Below are 19,873 nucleotides of genomic sequence, written 5' to 3' on the forward strand. Positions count from 1 at the left end.
CTCACACTGACCCATGCTTGGTTTTCCTGTTGTGTGTTACTTCTTCCCTGTCTCCATCTGTGGAAATCTTAGATATTTTTTCAGGGCCCAACTGAATGTTGCTTCTTTCTCTGAGTCTTCCTATTAGAAATATCCTTTCCAATAGGAAGGATATGCTTCCTTCCGTGCTGTGCTTTTGTCAGAATACATGCTATCTCTAAGCCTGTAGATATGCTTATGTCATTTTCCTATCCTCTATGTGGGACATACAGAAAAAAACAGCCTTCTGGTCAGACTGATTTAGGTTCAAATCTCAGCTTTGCCAGAAGTTTGTTTTATACAGAGCACCTCACCTTCCTGATCCTATTTTCTCTTCCTCAAAAATTTTAAAATAACTTTGTAGGGTCATAAAGGTTAAATCATTTGACTTCTGTAAAGCATTTAATGCTCCTACATAACAAGTATTCAATAACTATGTATTCCTTTTTCTTTTTCTTTTTTAAAGTGTACAATTCCTGATAGTTTATTATGCTTGTCACTCAAATATCTGTTGAAAAGAATTTAGTTAAATTTGTCCAATTATTATCATCAAGTCAAATCAATAAAAAATTTATTCAAACCTGTGCACAAGGCCTTAGAGTAGGTGCTGTCATGGATACAAAAAAATGTATATATAACATTATCCTGGTCTCCTGACCCCTGGGAGCTTATAGCCTCTAAATGTGTAGCCAAGACATAAGTAAAAGAAAAGCTAAGTAACTTTATATATAGTTAAAATAGCAAATTCATGTGGACATGGGTGAAAACCCAATACATTGTCTTGTAGCTAAAGGGATTGCTCTATACAAAAATAAGATTCAGGTGTGAGTGGTGAATCCGGGCAGTAAGGTAGGAAGTGGATAAAAGCACTTGGGGTATCCCTGGAGGGGATCACCATGAAGAACGTTTCTCAGAGTGCTCCTTAATCATTAGCTTTACCCATCCATCAGGCTCTCCTGATGCTAGAGCCTACAAGCATCAGGAAATAAAGGAGACTGGAAGTAAAGGCTTAACTAAGTACAGAACTTGAGAATATGGCATACATGTAAAATCTGACTCAGTACAATAGAAAGTGGATTTTTGAGACAGGCCTGCTTAGTAACAGGAAAATTATGTTTTTCATGGTCATACTCAAGGCTAATTTGTTTATTTTTATTTCATTCATTAATCAGGGCTATGATTTATTGACCACCTGTGTCAAATTGACTTCTCAGGGAGGCAGATGCTGAGACAGAATTACAAGTACAAGGACTTTATGGTGGGGCAGGGGGAGGTATAATAGCCATGAAAGATAAAAGGGGAGGAAGCAGGATTGGACTGGGAAAGCTTTCAAAGTGGAATGTTGATCTGACACTTGAGAAAGGAAAGGAGACAAGAAGCAGAATTAGGGAATGAGAGCCTCAGACTGTGATGCATATCTGACAAAGTAAAGATTTCCCATTAGAAGAGACTCTAGTTGGGAAGAAATGGCCACACACTCTCCATGATCAGTCATTGGTGGGGCCTGCGCAGGAAGAGTGTGGCCTCGGCTCACCTGCTGTGTCAGGTCCCAGTGGCCCTGCCCCTGGAGCCTGTCAGCCTATTGCATTGCATTCCTCACAGGTGAAAGACCACTTCTGCCTTGATGGCATTGCACCTCAGTGGCTGCCGCATAGCATGTTCAATATTAAAATTCAAAGTCCATAAAAGAATTCAAATTCAGTGTTGAAGTAAGGTGAGAAGTTCACTAAGACAATAAAACCTTATAGAAGCTGTACTTAGTATTGGTTAACTTGCACTATCTGGGTGCATACATTATTTTTCATCTATTAAATGTGGATAATGTCATACATCTGTCAGGTTTCGGTCTGAAACGTTGGTTCTTGGCATGCTCGTGGCCAAAGAATGACCAGACGTTCCACAGTTAGGCAAGCACGAAAACAGGGTTTATCAAGGAGAGAAAGATAGGATTATAGAGCAAGAGCAAGATAAAGGTTTACAGAGCATGGTACATATGCCACAGATGATGATTGGACCCATTTTTGCAGCAAAGTGAGAGCCAAAGAAAGGATGCAAAAAGAGAGCTTGGTTATGGTCTGGGTCTTGTTTGATGGTGTGCAGATAGGGACCTCCCCGTGATTCACATGTTACCACAGAACCACTTTGATTGGATAGTTGGGGAGCTGCATGACCTGTATCTTACTACGCATGTGGGTTCTCGGTCACTTTCTGGACTTTCTGGTACCCCTGTGGGTTGGCCTGTGGGCCAGAGTCTCCTCTGCATTCTTTTGCAGGTAAGGTGCCAAGTTCTAATTGGCAGATTCGTAAAGTATCCCTCCTCCCCAGGTATGGAGAATTAGAGTTGGACAGGACCAAGATGGCAGCAACAGCACCCACTTTTGTCCCTAGGAGACCCAGAATCCCTCACTATCTACCTAACATATCTTTCCTATCTACCTCACAAAGTTGTTAAAAAACACAATAGATATATAAGAAAGGTGAGAAAAAGTGAGTACCATATGAGAGGCAATACAGTGTAATAGATCTCTTAGTTAAAGTGAAGGGAAGCAGGTAGGGCTGTCCTTTGTACTCATGGAGAATGGAAATGGTTATTACATGCAGAAAAAGTACATAAAAAGAAAATCATTTAAAACGCATTAAGGAGCTAGCCATATATATATTCCTATGGCTAGTCTTAATACACTGCAAATAGTTTCCCCTTACCCAATCCTGGTGTAAATCTTGAGTTTCCTAGATAGGCTTCTTTAAAACCAAGATTAAGTAAAAAATATTAGCTATTTTCAATTTCACAGAGAAAAAAAGGATAATATATTTAAAAAAAAGTTAACTGAAACCAAATTTTATTCTAGATTAGAGATTGGCAAACGTTTTCAATAAAGAGTCAGATAGCAAATATTTTAGGCTACTATGAACTCTTTGGGTCACATATGGTTCTCTGTTGCCTTTTCTCCTTCTTTCCTTCCTTTCTATAAAAATGCAAAAAATCATTCTTAGCTTTAAGGCATACAAAAATAGAACTTAGACTGTGACCCCTACTATAGCTTGAGTTCTCCTTAAACTTGTTTTTTACTTCAATATAATTTCAGAAATTGACAGAAACCCCAATTCTATATTGTTTAAAAAAGGAAATGGAACTTGGAAGTCATACCGGTCTGGAGTTGAATCCTGCTTTCATCGTTTACTAGCTTTGTGGCTTGGGCAAGTTATTTATGAATAACTGCTGGGATGCTCATCTTTCTCATATGTAAAGTAACACCAAGACTACCTGGCTGAGTGTGGTTGTCTGGATTTAATGAAATAATTTGTGAAAGGTACTTTGCCTAGTGATTCTTACATAATGGAGCCTCAACAAATGTTACCTCCTTTCCTCCATTCCTCTTCTTGTTTCACAACATTTTCCATCCATTTTTTTCCCCTTTCTTTGAATTGTTCTAGCAAAATTCTAGGCTGTCTCTTCTGTTATCTTAGTATTATAGAACTCTCAGTTTGACCTAATTTGAGTGTTTTGGGTGAAAGAGGAAACTTTCCTTCTGTCCTCTCTGAAGATTCACTGGAATGAGCTGACAGTGGACAGATTGACAGGGAAAAAGGCATATAAATGTATTAAAGTGTACATGGACACAGGTCCCGAATGAGGCTCAATGGCCAAGAGCAGGAGGTGGGGGGAGGTGTAAACAGTTTTAGAAGTAAATGATTGTGAGGGAAATGATTGAGCCCAAAGAACAATTAATTGGTCTGGCCTGGAACAAAGTTTCTCTGAGCTCTGGGAGAGTTTGAGGCAAATTACAGGAAGGTGAGGGGTGAAACTTCACTGTGAACAAAGGTGGTCTTATTATGAAGGTAGAAGATCCCAGATAATCTCTTGGAGCTGCCCTCAGAAAAATAGGTGAAAGGTCTGTCTGGGTGTGGTTACAATTTTTTGTGTTTTCTCTGGTGGTTAATCTTTTCTGGTTATTTGATGAGATTTTTGGGGCAGGAGTTTTAAGACAGTTGCATTTCTTCTGGGAGGAGCTTCCCTTAATCAGATAAGGGAATGTCAGAGAAAGCCCCTTTTGGTGCTTCTGACAAGAAAAGGAGTAAGAGAGAGAGAGTAGGGGAAGGTCAGAGAGAGACCTTGGTTCTGAGGCTTATTTCTAAGGACTTTCAGTTTTCTTTAATTCAAAACACTCAGTATGATGAAGTACCATATTTCCGGGTATTTTCTGAGCCCCAACAAGTCAAATTTGTCAACATTTTAACTACTTTTGGGACAAATTATGAGTTTTACTTACTCTCACATATAATTCCTATCCACCAAAGGCAGTCACTCCTCGATCTCTTCAGTAGTGCCCTATAGCCTGTATTTTTAAAATATATTAATATATACTAGTGGCAAAACTTTCATGTGAATTTTAGAGAATTTTTCCTAGAATTCTATAAAGAATATTCATATTCTTGTAGATTCTAAGAGAATTCTAAGAATATATATTTAGAATATAAATATAAATACTCTAAAATATATTTAGAATATAAATATCTTGTAGATTCTAAGAGAATTCTTAGAATCTACAAGAATATAAATATTTTGAACCATATGCTAAAGTAGTAGATAAAGCTCCAAACTAGAAAAAAAAAGAAGATATATATGGAGGTGGGGGTAGGGATGGATAGTTGTTCATTTTGCTAAAGGAATCTTAAACTTTACTATTTTGTTCAGTTGCCTTTTATGATTATTTGAACCCTACCTGTAAATCTCTATTAAAATCACCAAGAGCATTTCTGGTTGGTTGAATAATAGCAAGTGTTGCTTGAGAGATTTTTTTTCCTTAGAATTTATGCTCCTCGAGGTTGCAACTATGCATATTTTAAATCACTTTTAGTCTGAAATATTCATTGACTAAAATAGCAAACAGTTAAGTATGTCTTCTTTATTGTATTGTTAGCTTCTTGTCTTTATTTTATATGTAGCCTCTCTACTGCCCTTCAATGTTGAAGCAACCTAGCACAACCTGAGGCCTGTAGTTCAGTAATGACCAAGACAGCCTTAATGTTCCCTCAGTGTGGCTAAACTTTTGACAGGTTTCTTCCTGACTGTAGGCCCCTGACCTCCATTTTTAAAGCACATTTACCTAAGAAAACTTGAAATTGAAAATTCTTTCACTGCCCCTTTGAAATATAAATCTTTGGCCAGCCTCTTGCTAGTTTTACAACCCAGGAATGGGACTCATCCCTTTGCAGGATAGTAGTCTCTGTGGGAGGTAGGAGCCTAAGCACCAATTAGCCAACATAGATGGCTTATTCACATTGGCCAACCTCCCCGTAACTTCCTCTAGTACTTTTACACTAGCTCTCCCCAGAGCTTAAAAACTTTACTGCCTCTTGTTTCAGTGGATTTGAGTTCAAATTTTCTCCCCTATTGTACTAGTCTCTCCCCTTATCACAATAGTATTGAATAAAGTCTTCCTTATCTGTTTAACTTGTCTGGTACAATTTCCCTTTGACAGTGACCGAGAGTAAGGCTCTATGGTCAAAACTGCCATAGAATCCTGACTTTATTTTGCCATACAATTCACATAACCTCACTAAGCTTCAGGTTCCATGCAAATAAAATAAGAGATAATGGTACCTCCCTATAGGACTTCTCTGATGATGGCATAGGTCAATGAATGTAAAGTACTTGGCATACTGTATGGTACATAGTAGGTACTCCATAAAATTTAGGACTTAATTTTGGGGCTGATGACTACATAAAAAGCCTCTTGATAGCTCTTTTTTAAAATAGTAAACTTGTCTCCTGTATCCATTTGCATAAATATGATTCCATTTGCTGAATTATTAATGTATACTTTTTTGGGATATCTGCTTTGCAATGTGAAGTCTATTTGGTTCTTGAAATAAAGACAAAAATGCATCAGAAACAGTGAAGGCAAGCAACTGGTTTTGTATCTGGTCCTGAAGAGTCTAGTTTACTTAGGGCAGTGAGATCAGTTACATGTGAGGCCATGTTGAAAAACAGTATCTGTGGGAAAGAGAGACAAACTGAAATATTTGTTTTCAGACAGTCTAGCAAGTTACTCCAACAAATGAAAAAAACTCTGTGCTCTTTATATTTTAAAGTTTAAAATATCTCCTACTTAGGCTACCCTAAAGCCAAAAACTTAAACTAAAATTCAAATGCTGAGTTTTCTTTTAATAGATATTATATTTTAAAGTACAGATTATGTTTCAATACTCTACTATCTTGAAGCTGCATTATGAAACTTTGCCCAATTTGCTAAATTTTAAAGAAACGTATATGAAATGATACCTTTGAAAAGTTGAAACTGCTTTTTTTTTTGTAGGGGGGGAGTATGGTCACATATAGTTGGAAACTACTATTCTCTGACTACATGTCATAATAAATGTCTAGTCACAACAGTTCTCCATCCAATGTATGCTATATTTGTAAAACTATTCCTCCCATCTTCCTTCTCTTTCCAAAAGTAATCTGAGGTAAATTCACTTGAATTGTTATCTCACTTTTTAACGATCTAAATTCTGTCTGATAACCCTGCTTGCAATTTTGAGTGACTTACAAAGATAGTAGTGATGATCTGATAGGCCAGAAGTCCTGTGCTGATGTTCCATTCTTAAGTACAGATAACATGAGGGTATTTTTGTTGTTGTTTTTTGTTTGTTTGTTTGTTTTTGAATCATTACTTCATATAGTCTATTCACTATTTTTGAATTTCTTGTTAATATAACTCTTGTAACATTAGATTTACAATTGACCCTTAAACAATGCTGAGTTTGGGGCTCTGAGGCCCCTTGCACAGTTGAAAATTTGCATATAATTTTTGAATCCTCAAAACTTAAGTACTAATAGCCTATTGTGACCTTACCAATAAGATAAACAGCTAATGCATATTTTGTATGATATATGTATTATATACTTTTTCTTACAATGAAGTAAGCTCATAGTAAATATTATTAAGACAATCAGCCCTGGCTTAAGCATTATACAAGATATTCATGTAACAAAAACATTTGTACCCCCTTAATATTTTGAAATTAAAAAATAATAAATCATAAGGAAAAGAAAATATATTTACTATTTATTAAGTGGAAGTGGATCATCATAAAGGTCTTCATCCTCATTGTCTTCACGTTGAGTCGGCTGAGGAGGAGAAGGAACAGCCTGGTCTTGCTCTCACCTTCTCAGGGGTAGCAGAGGCAAAAGAAAATCCATGTAAAGGTAGACTTACAGTTAAAACCCGAGTTGTTCAGGGTTAACTGTCTATTTTTTGAATGTTTGCTCTCATCTTTCATTTCTCCTTCCTGCTTAAAACAGTGTTATTTTTCAGGGACGGGTCACAAGAAAAGGCAGAGCATCATAAACTGCATGAATTCAGATAAAAAGACATATTGTGGTTTATGATATCTAGATGCCCACCTGGAGGGAAGGGAATTTAGGCGCAAAATAGATTAAAAATCTAAGTCAACTCAGAAATAAGATATGCCAATGATGAAGTAAGGATTTAAGTTGGAAAGTTAGTTATTATGGCCCCCAATTGTATGTACTTTATCCTTAGGTACCATTTGGTTTAATAAAATGTAGATCTGAGGCTGTTCTTAACCTATCAGTTTCTGAAGACTTAATTAAAAAGGTTATATTTTCAGAGGACAAAAGCATTATTCATTTGTCTGTTCATGTCTTCCAGGTTTATCTTGCAGATTATGGACTTTCCTACAGATATTGTCCCAGTGGGAGCCACAAACAGTATCAGGAAAATCCTAGAAAAGGCCATAATGGGACAATAGAGTTTACTAGCTTGGATGCCCATAAGGGAGTAGGTGAGTTTCTTTTTTCTTTTCCTTATTTTTATTTCAAAGGAATGATTAGAGTCAAGGGTAATAAGGCTGCATGAAATGACCTTTGAATAGTTAGTTTGAAGAATGAGAGCACTAGTAGGATTTTTTTTCAAAAGTAGTGAATTCCTGATATGCCAATTAATATTTCTTCTAACAGTGGGAGGAGATACAGACTAGGACAAGTGATGAGGGAGCAAAAGAGTATCAACATAGCAAAACATGATGCTTGTTTTTTCCAGAAAATCACTAGTTTGTATAGGTTAAACTTGGAGGTCAGCCTTGAATTTTTATGCTTTAGTGAATATCACAGATTTAGTAAAGGTGCACATGTAAATGATTATTCCTGTTTTTTCCATTATGCCATTATCAGAGCTTTAGAAGATACCATCTCTCAACAATAAGGATATCTTTTCTGAAACTATAAAGTGTTAACTTGTAGAAATCTCTCCTAGTTGCCTTTCATATATCTTACTTATTTAAACTCACTTTGATGGTATTGGAAACACATTTGCAGGTAAATTACATACATAGTCCTTTTATTGGATATTGATTGTACTGCCTTGCATTCCAAGGCAGACTTAATTCAACAATTCCCTAATTAGTTAAAGTCATAACCTATGTCTTGTATTCATTTACCATTAATTAAACCTTAGCTGTTTATTACACTGCAGTCCAAATCCAATAGCCGACCCAGAAAGCCATGGAAAAGGAAGTAGAAGGTCAATATTGAAAATATATGGTGCAGAGTCCCACTGATGGTTGCTTTGTTCACAATCAATATGGTCAATGCAACTGTACTTTCTTAGTTGCTCTGTCAGCAAGACAAAAAGTCAATTCTAATGTTATGCTAGTGAAAAAATGGTGATTATTGAAAAACTTTGGCTTTCAAAATTATATTCTTTGTAAACTTTGTTTATAAAAGTATTTTCAAATATGCTAAACCAAACAAGTAATTTTTAAACAGCTTTGAAAGGACCACATTTTCACTTAATAATTAGACATTTGCACTTATTAATGGTTGTTGAACCCTAAACTGATACTTTCTAACAAGTTTTAGTTGTTAAAACAATGGTATATTATTGCCTTTTCCATTAAAAGGGTCATTGACTATGTAATGTAGAAAGTCTTGATCATTTTCCAGAGCAATTAAGATCCACACTAGTTTAAGGTAGGCCCGATGAAGAAGTGAAACAAGTCTATCAGTTGTATACTTTCTTTTCAGAAAGAATCATCAGTTAAATTTTCTGAAATGGAAATTAGCTTTTGTATTCCTGATCAGAATAAAAGAAATCACTACATTTTTTTTTTCAAGTATAGTTTGGTTTAAAAAGTAATGATCACTCAGAAATTTTGTAGTGTTGAATAATTTTTTGCCATTCACATTGTTATAAATCAGTGAATACTTAAAGATAAAATGAGATGTATCTCTAATTAAATTAAGAAATATAAGAATTAAATGCTCATTGATAGTGGGTTTTTTTCCAATTTAAAGTTCTTTCACTCTTAGTCAATTTCATTCTTCATCTTTGTCAGATTTATTCTATTATACCTAATAGAATTTTCAGAAGCCTTAAAGTACTTTTTAGATAGTGGTATAACTGGAAATTCATCATGCAAATTCATAAGCATTGATTCAATTATATTAATAATGATATGAGCTTGTGATTGGGCCTCTTATTTTAACTGATATCTCTAATATTGCTTCAACCTGGTTCTGAGTATTAAAATAGCTAAGAAATTATTGTGATGTGAAGGAGAAGTAGAGTTGTTATGTGTTGGTCTGGTCAATGTTTGGACTGTGGTAATTTTGAAAGTCCTCTTGAGTTACTTTCATAGTTTTAGATACTGTCATTATACTGTCTTGATGAAAGATTTGAACAGATTTTTATTCTGTAGCCTACTTAAATTTTTTTCTCCCTAAATCATAATACATGTTGAATGTGTTGGGTAGATTTCACCACACCAGGTCTTTGGGGAGAAGATTGAACTGAGAATGATCCTAGAAAGATGACATTACATCCCTAGGAGGAATGTTTTTGGTAATTACTAGAAAGTTATATGCTGGAATGAATATTCATTTTTATCAAAGATTTCTCAGGATTCCTATAAAATAGTAGATTCTTTTAGTGCATTTTAAATAGGATATACACTAAACTTCTAGGCATACCGGTATCTCTATATTATTAATAGATTCAGATATAAATATAGATATACATACATACATATATGCACATGCATACACACATATACATAGATACATACACACATATTTGCTGACAATATGCAGTTTTAGTCTGCAGTATAAAATAGAAGGTTTGATATCTTCAAATGTTTGAATAATAATCATTCCTAAGGTTTTATATTTAATTTTCCAAAATAAAACATCTCAGTTTAGGATTTGATTAGAAATGTAATAATCATTTAGCCATATTTAGGAACCAGAATAAACAGTGCTATAAGTCCTTATAGGTAAATGAAGGTCAGATTTATAAATATTCATATGTTTACTTTGAGTACAGTCACTATGTAGTTTAATCTCAGAAAAATCTTTTCTATACCAGTCCAGCTATGAGATAAAATAAATGCTGAGGAAAGATAATGCAAAGGAAAGCATAAAGACCAAAAATATTATCATTAGGATATAGAACTTCTAGTTGCCAAAGCAAAAATGTTAGGTATATATATCTGTGTCTGGTCAGGCCAAGAGAAATATGCAGGCTTCAGTGTAAAACTGACTTATGAGTTAAGTGCTAAATAGGAACTGTTAACCTGATTAGACTATCCAGTCTCTGCTACTTTTTATCGTGATCATTCAAAAAATGAAGCTAAATCTCATTTTTCTGTGGATTAATTGGGTTTTTGTAATCAGCCATTTCACTTAACCATTTTCTAATTCAACTTTATGTAAAAGGAGGGTAGTTAAAAGGCAAAGAAAGAAAAAAACCATTTTATCTATTATCTTGTGTTATCACAAACCAAAAAATACACATAGAGATAGCTAGAGATGGATGGACAGATGGATGAATGGATAGATAACTATTCCTAGAACTGCCATACATCTATATTTCTACATATATTTTTGAAAACTGTGGTTATTCTTCCAAACCCAATTCTCTTGTGTGACTTAGAGGTATTTTCTAAGTGGCTAAAGTGTTTCATTTAGTATAAAATCAGAGTAATATATGTTGGGCTTATTTCTTCCATTATTAATTTTTTATTCTTCATAAAAACTAGCATGTATAAACATTGACATATTTTGGGCTTGTTGCCTGATAATTAAAGAGAATGATATTTGTGTCAAATATACTATTTTAAAATTTGTTACATTCTTAGGAATGTTAAGAAGCAATATTTGGATCAATGGTGTGATATAGATTTTTGTAGATTTTTCTACTCACTGAGGCATGCAGTCAATACCTAATTTCTCTAGAGATATACTGCATTTAACATATTGAGCTTTTTTAAATACTTCAGACCTGTGCATTGAGTGTATAATACCTGTTTTAATTTGACATCTTCAATGACCATAAAATATATTTAAATTGCATTTTAACTGTCCATTTGTTTATGTAATATATTCAGTATCAAGGAAAGAAATATGTTACATACTTTATTTTTGCCAATTGCTGTGGTATGTGAAATCTAAGGCTTGTGTTATTTCTTACATGGTTTCATTTTACTCTAATCTAATACTTCAGCTTACAGAATACATGTGAAATAAACTGAGAATGTATTTTCATGTTACCAAACTTGGGGAAATAACATGGTTTACACACTACTTATCTTCTTAACCAATAATTAAAAAGAGGTAACCCATTTTTCTATTATGCTAAGATAGCAAGGTAAACCATCAAATTACTAACATTCCCTGTTGCATGTTAATAGAATAACATACTGTTTATTTCTTCTTTCATGTAAATTTGACTGCTATAAATAGTCTTTGAGTAAAACATAACCAATAATGAATACTTTTTTCTATATTGTCATAAGCCTACTTTTTATATTTAATCATGACTTTTAAAGTCTTGACATATACGTTGGCTTTTTAGTTGAACTATTTGGTTGGGTTAAGAATATGCGTTGGCCAAATGTAAGATACCTTTGCTCTTGTAGAGTAACCTTTCCTAAGTTTCACACAGTAGTGTTTCACAAAAAAGCTAGTAATTTAAAAACTTCTAAAAAAAAATGAGAAACCTGAATTTAATATTTTATTTGAAATATGACACATTGCATTCTACTTCCCTGATATCCTTCTTGAAATTGCAGTAAATCATGGTCACCATAAAATTTACCAGCTTTTTATATATCCTATTTGACAAAACACTGAATTACATGGGTTACCAGTTGGAAAACTAAGAATAAACTTTAAATTTGTTCTGCAGATAGTCACCATTCACTCTGTCAGGTGAGCATCTTATTCAGATGTTTTTTGCTTTCTTACTGTCATTTCTGAGCACAAATACTAATATTTTGGGCATTTAAACCCTGTCTGCTTGAGGCAAAAGTTATCAAGTTCATTTTATTATTTTCTACCAAACCTTGTTTTCTTCATATTCCATAATATTACTCTATATGAGAAATAAAACTAAACAGAAAATACTTTAAGCAAATAAGCAGAACCATTTTGGAATTAACTCTTAAGACTTTTCTTTTTCTTCCGATTCCTCTTTCCTTCCATTTAGTGAATGAGCCTGGTTAATTTTACTCCAATTTGTCTTTAGAATAAGCACTAGTTCTCTAAGATCACTTCTCTGTTGTTCTTGTACCAGCTTGGAAGGACCGTTTAACAGTTTAAAAATAAATACTTTGACTAGAGATCCTTCTTTATCAGAATGAAATAGCTTTAAAGAAATCATTTCATGAAAGGATGGTTGCATGAAAAAGTTGGTCAGTGATGCAGCTTAGTTATTCCTTGCCAAAACAACTATTTTTGTGTCAGTATGTCTTAGTGTTTTAAGTTAAAATGCCTGCTTTAAATATTTCCCTCACTACAGAAGTTATGTGTTGTTTCAATAGTGTTAAAACTAATAACAGAGGCAAATTAATTGTTTAGATTGAGCATAGGCTTTGGATTCTGAAAGACTCGGATTTCAGTTCTGAACTCTGTCAGTTTTTGCTCTGTGATATTGAGTAAGTTATTTAACTTCTCTGAGACGCTTGTTTTTCTTATTTGTTAACAGGGTTAATAATATGTACCTTATATTGTTTGAATGATTAAATGAGAGAAGCAGGTAGAGTGCCTGGCGTAGTAGCAGCTCTCCATAAATCATGTCAGTTTTTTCATTTTAATTATGCATTCCACTGTGAGCTGTTTTTGGAATCTTCTTTTTAGTGAAATAGAATTTAAGTCCCCACCTGTGCCTTTTTTATTGTTGTTACTCTTAGCAATACTTTATAATTTAGAAAAGTTGAACAATGAAAATACCACAGGCTTTCAACAAACAGTGATTTACATTGCTCTACGTTAGTAAGCTGAATATAAATCAGTTGCTAAATAATATTTAGAAGCTAACTTGAGAACCTTTATAGGAAAAATTTTATTAATAACTAAATTTGACTACATTTCCAAACAATAGTAAAAGTTTGATTTTTAGGACAGCCATATGAAAACATACAGTTAATGGTTATATTAATTACCAAATGCAGCTGAAGAATTTTATGTATTATAAATAAATTATGCAGATAGATGACTCAGAAATAAAACAATCCACAGTATGTTTCCTATCCAAATGAATGAAAATACATTAAAAAGAAATATATTGCCCAACATCATCTGATCTTAGAGCTGAAAATGTAATAGTGGTCAGGCCAGAATTGGATCTCCTTCCTAGTCCTAAGCTCTTTTCCATTTACTGCTTTACTTATTAGCATGTTTTAAAATGGATTCAAAAATTGTGTAATGAAAGAAGCAACTTTCAAATTAAAAAATATTTTTTATAGTTAGATATTAATATTCTTCAACTATGATCAATTCATTGTGTAAATTATACATGCACACATAGATTCTAATATTATCGTCTAGAATATTTGTTTTTAATTAATTTAACAGGTATTAAAATTACTCTTCTGTGTACAATAGATGGAAAGAAGACATAATCATTGGTAGAGTCTAGGATTTTAACTTCACTAAAACAAGTCAAACTTTTCGATTTGTTTCTCTGGGAGGGAATTTCAGATAGAGGTATGTACTCAGAAACATATTTAATGCTTTTGTCTCTTCAATGGCAGAAAAGGGTGACTATTTTATGTTCTTTTTAGCATTAAGTGTATTTCTGTAGGACTTAGTAGAAATAGTGGTAAAAATTTTCACCTAACCATAGTTATTGATGTATATGTTCAGTAAAAGAAAATAAGCAAAAGATCGGAAAATGTAGTATTTTAATTAGGTAAGACCAAATTATAATAGTGAAGTAAAGTTAACTCTCTAAGGGCTATTTCAAATGAAGACTAGTTTATGAAAGATTGGCTTCAGAAATCTAAATGACTTGTCATTACTTATAGCTTCATATCAATTAATCCCTCAGTTGGTAGAGGGGAGGGGGAAAGTGGCTAGGAAGGTTCATTCTATTTTAATTCTGATTGTTTTTTCTCAGAGGGCCTCTTGTATGTAGCCTGTGTCATCCAAACAGGTGCCAGAATATCATATTTTGAAAATTAGAGGATGTGAATTTTTTTAAGTGGTGGTAATCGGGAATTGCCATAATGGAAAAGGGACTTGTGAACACATCTGTACAAATGGAACCATTCCATTATTAATGGGAGATTTATTACTGAAGAAATCACTACAGAACAGTGTGGTAGAAATTGTGTTTTTATTTTAATGTGAGAGCCAAGTCTTGCATTAGGACATTGTTGAAGCTTGTGCAGAAAGCAAATGGCACCCATGGGACTGTAGCATTCTGCTAGATTGAAGGGCCTTTAATAATCCAATACTCTAATAGCAGTTAAGATAGAGTGTGTGTAAGAGCTAATCTTGTCTTCTGCTTTTATAATAACTTATGTATGGTAACCAAAAGAAGTTATGATGTGCTGGCAGCATTGTTCTTAGTAAATGACTTTTTAAATTAAAAACTAAGTTCACTGAGTAACTTTTCAGAGTTTATTTAATGAAATGTAATAAAATAGGATACCTGTTTACAGCAGATTTAACAGCCACTTATTGCTCTTAGGAGATTATATATCCCTACACAGATGAACATTCAAGTAATAGTAGAAATGTAAATACCAGCCTATTGTTTTATAACAATTTGGAATGGCTATAAAAATGAGTTTATTTTATGGGTATTTGCTAATGTTTTAATCATTATTTCAGTGATTTGTTAATAAGTATCAGTTATATTTGACATGTTTCTTAGATTTCATTGTCCATCTTTTGAAATAAGGTACTTAAAATATATAGAAAATTATGATGAAATTAGTCTACAGCATTTAATAGCTTGATATAAATATTTACAAGGGCTTGAAAATGTTCTTTTAATGTATTTTTCATGAAAAGACATTTATATTAAATTTTGAAAGCCTCTAGATGGCTTCAAAATCTACTCCCCACTGCCTTTCCCCCAACCCCTCGTACCATTGCTTCACTTTTATATTTTCTATTCGGCATATGGGACCAGAATTTTAGTTTGTTGCCGCTTTTATCTAAAAATAATATTTGTAAAATTTTCGCACTGTATATCCAAAGCAGTAGACATATTTTATTATATTTTCATATAACTGAAAAATCTTAAGACAGACCTGTTTTTTAATATTGCACACTAGATGGCAGTTTTGTCATATTCTTCCAACTTCAAATGTACTAGTAAGAGTGGAACAGGAAAGGCCATCAATGTTTAGTCTGCATTCAAAGGGTCTCTGCATGACCAGTGCAGACCCCATGGACTTCCTGGAACATATGTTAGCAATTTAGCTGCAGACATTTATTTCTTTGTTTTACTGCTTGGCTCTTTGAGAAAGTGTTGGTGCTGGGTTATGGGTTGTCTGGATCATGTCAGAGGCCATGGGGATCAAGTTCATGTGACAGACCAGACTAAGGAAAGATGAAGTTGGAGGAGGTGAGGAAACTGACCCTTACTTTCAACAGCAACAAGTCACTGCCTGTCTGTGGACTGGGACCAAATGCTTAGGCGTTTAAGTTTTACTCCAGCTGAACAAACAAAACACTTTGCCCATTTGGCTTTTTCATATTTCATCAATAGTAGTTCACTCAAACATTTCTCCATTTCTCAAGAACTTGCTTATCCCTCATCTTTCTCTCTTAATGCTTGCTTCTATAGCCCTGTCCAGACGAAGTGACGTTGAGATCCTTGGCTACTGCATGCTGCGGTGGCTGTGTGGGAAACTTCCCTGGGAACGGAACCTGAAGGACCCTGTGGCTGTGCAGTCTGCTAAAACAAAGTACAAATTTCCGAGTATTTCATCATTTACTGCAACAGGTCTGAAAGGAAGTAATATCCCAGAGAAGATTGGCATTCACCCAACATGACAACCAAAGCAGATTTCTTTAATTAGAAAAATGTATTTTTAAAAGCCAAACAACTAACACATAAAATCCGTTAATATAATACCTATAAAAGCACATGCATTTGAATTACAGTGGAGACTATAAAGTAAAATATCTATTCCTTTACGTGGTGTTTTCCAAAGCTTAGATTCTAGATGGTAGTGTTTTCAAGGAAGAGTATTTTCAAATTAGCATTATACAAGTACGTAGAAGTATTCTGAGCTTGGTATGATTGATACTAACTGTGCAAAGCAACATTGTGAAATGGGACAAGTAGGGCTTATATTTTTTTAAGTGAGAGCAACTTACCTCTTATTCATGTCATGGAGGAAGTATGTTTTGTTTCTTAAGAAATAAACAAAATTTTTATATGAGCTGTTTATATGAGATCTTACAGCCACATAAACATTTTTAACATTCCACATTCAATTTTTTATCACCTAGATTCTATTAGCATAAGAATTAGGTCAGACTAAGAATGGTGTGTGTTACTGTTTTACAGTTCTCTCACTAATCAGGCCTAAAAAAAAGTCAACTGCATATAGCACAGAATAGCCATTTTTTCATTATATACCAAGATATGCTCAACAGTAGTTATCCACAGGTCTCACAATTGGAAAAAGCAGCTAAGTTTTAAGTAGGACAAGTCACAACAGATGTGTACAAAAGGATGAAGGGGTAGCCAGTTCATAGAAATCAATCTTCAAATTCAGTGTGGCATCAGTTTTTAATAGGCTAGCCTGCAGATTCAGAGTAATACAGATTACATTTGTAAATACTGATCTATATTATATGAAATATTTCTCTCCTTGGAATGTTGGTCATCCTAGTCCCTTACCCCAAACTAAAACACTTATATAAGCCAATATTAGAACTACATTAGTTATTTACTGCAGTGATTATGGTGTTCATATTAACCCTCATGTAACTGATATTTTTTGAAGTCTAGTTCAAATCAAAGCACAATAATGGTCATATAGAAACAGTTTTATATCTAGTTTTCCAAATCAGTGTACTTAATTTGAATAATATAATAAAGTAATAATGTTATTTAAAAGGCTAGCAGTTTAATTCTAAAGATTATATGTATATTTTTCTTTTAAGAAGACTAATATGAATTGTTTTACTCCTTTATCAGTATGCAGTTTATAATTCAGGTAAACTGTAGGCATTTTCAAACTTCTTTTAGTATATAAAACATGATCATAATTTATTCAATTTGCTGAGAAAGTATAACATTTTCCCCATAAGGGCATGGTTGCATATTCAACCATAACACTATATCTCCCTTATGCCCTTTATTTTCCTGACAGGGTGATATTAGATCAATGCATTTATTGTTGCTATTCTGCCTGTGCCTGAGTTTGTGAATCACTCACTCATATCAATAATTTGAGTTGAATATTTATATAGGTTGAATATCCTTAACCTGAAATGCTTGGGATTTCACATTTGGGATTTTTTTGGATTTTGGAATATTTGCACTGTACTTACCGGTTGAGCATCCCCAAAACCTAAACCTGTTTAATCGTAGGACAGCATAAAACACTGCCCAATGAAGAACCTTATGAATAATTAACCCCTGTCCAATGGTAAATACCGGAGGGAAAATATCCCTAAAATTAGATAGTGTTTTATAATGGTTTTTTGATAAAAATTTATGTCACAGAAATTATGACAAGTATTCCTACTTCTGCATTTCTCCATGTACAAATTTGAGTTAAAGCATTTATATTATGCAATAATTGTACATTATTTAGTGTTGGGCTTTGGAAAACTATACCCCCACAGTATGGCGCTTTGGCATGCTGAATACTTTGATAAAGGAGATTAGAAAACCTCAGAAGCAAAGTCTCTCTGACTTTCTGCCATCCTATCTCCCACCCTTCCTGGAACTCTTCCTAAGTGAGTCATAGAAACCAGAATTCCTCTTCCTCAAGGCAGGTCATAGAAACTAGAACTCCTCTCCCCTGAAAAAGGTCGCTCTCTTCTTTCTCCCTTGCAGACCTTCATTGCAGAGGGGTCCTGAAAGGAAGGAATGCTACACACAGAGACCACGAGGTCTTGCTGGGTTCCTCTCCACCCCCACCAGTCTATTATTAGATCATACTCTATGTCCAATCGCATTTCTATGCAGCTGTCCATTCTTCATGGAAACTAGGCATAAAAATAGACAATTTTCCCTGTGTCTTTGAGTCTTCATTTCTGAAGGTTCCCATATTGTGTAAAACTTTGATTAAATAAATTTGTTATGCTTTTCTCTTGTTAACCTGTCTTTTGTTATTAGGAGTATTAACGGTGACCCTTATTACAACGGGTGAGAGAAAGTGTCACACCTTTCTGCCCCTACATTAGTTTCTAGGTGATTAATATAAAATTAATCAATGGGAATTAAGAGATCTTCCTACTACTACTGACCCTCCCATTCATTATAGGTGGGTTAAAAAAAGCATTGAAAATCATAATTTTGGTGACCTACCAACATAGAATTAGAGTTTTGCTTTCTAATCAAAAGAGTGAATCACGGGACTGAAAACAAATTCATTGTGTTTTACTCTGTTTTAGTTTGTTGGATGAGCTCCCTGAGTCAGTGCTAAAATGGGCTCCTTCTGGAAGCAGTTGCTGTAAGTCAAATGATAACTTCTACCTTCTTTTATGGTTTACAGGTCACCACATTTGTCACTCTTATTTTGTAGCTTTTGCTTAACCTACCCACTCCTATTCCCATCAGGGTAGGAGGAATCTCTTCAGGGTTGCAGATAGTTTGCTAGAGAAGAGAATGTTTATTTAGATCATCTTTGACAATAGAACACAAGAACCCTAAAGGAAAATAATTAGGTAGAGTTCTAGGCTTTACTGATTGTATTTTTAAAAAATATATATTTGAGAATCATGCGCAGGTTTAATAGTCAATTGTATCTGGTGTTTCTAGAGTTAAGACTTTGGTTTTGTTCCTTAATATATTGTTGAAAGAAGATAAAGTTGACCTAAGGAAAGATTACTTTCAATCAGTAATTTAAAAAACCAAATCATTAAACACTTGAATGCTGTTTAGACTGAATTGCCAGCAAAAATTTTTTGATTAGCAAGGACATATGATTTTGGGATTTGGAGGTGTATTTCATAAATGGTTTTCTCTTTCAAGTTAGTATAGAACTTTTTGAAATCCTTTAATTGGTAATGTTATCAGTATAAAATAGTAAGTCAACTAGGGAATTACCCAACTTCCTGTCATTTGTATATGTATGCCTGACACATTATTCAGCACTAATTTAAGAATTGAGTTAGATTGTCTTATAGGAAAAAAGCCAACTCCTGCTGCCAGACTTGCTTTTGCTCAGAGACAAATAAGCACAGTGAATCTTGTTTACATTGGGCAATCTCAAAGCTAGTTTTTAGTTGACTTCTGAAAGTAGATATGTACACTGACCCTCTCTAGCAAGGCCAAAGAGCATTAGTTTCTGTCTGAGAGTTGAAAAGTAGAGTTAAGTCATCTTAAATTTATATTCACAGCCCTTCTTT

The 19,873-nt window shown here is 34.0% G+C and overlaps 1 protein-coding gene across 4 annotated transcripts in view; it reads left to right on the top strand.

The window, feature by feature from the left end:
- Nucleotides 1-19,873, top strand: part of VRK2 (VRK serine/threonine kinase 2) — a 119,726-nt gene that overhangs the window by 72,628 nt on the left and 27,225 nt on the right. For all 4 annotated transcript variants that reach the window (XM_012748605.2, XM_012748590.2, XM_012748611.2 and 1 more), the window contains 3 exons: nt 7,698-7,830; nt 16,125-16,245; nt 18,917-18,975. In XM_012748605.2, the coding sequence (XP_012604059.1) occupies nt 7,698-7,830; nt 16,125-16,245; nt 18,917-18,975 (313 nt within the window). The remainder of the gene's footprint in view (nt 1-7,697; nt 7,831-16,124; nt 16,246-18,916; nt 18,976-19,873) is intronic.

This window comes from Microcebus murinus, chromosome 3 (genome assembly GCF_040939455.1).
Source record: "Microcebus murinus isolate Inina chromosome 3, M.murinus_Inina_mat1.0, whole genome shotgun sequence".
NCBI classification, from domain to species: domain Eukaryota; kingdom Metazoa; phylum Chordata; class Mammalia; order Primates; family Cheirogaleidae; genus Microcebus; species Microcebus murinus.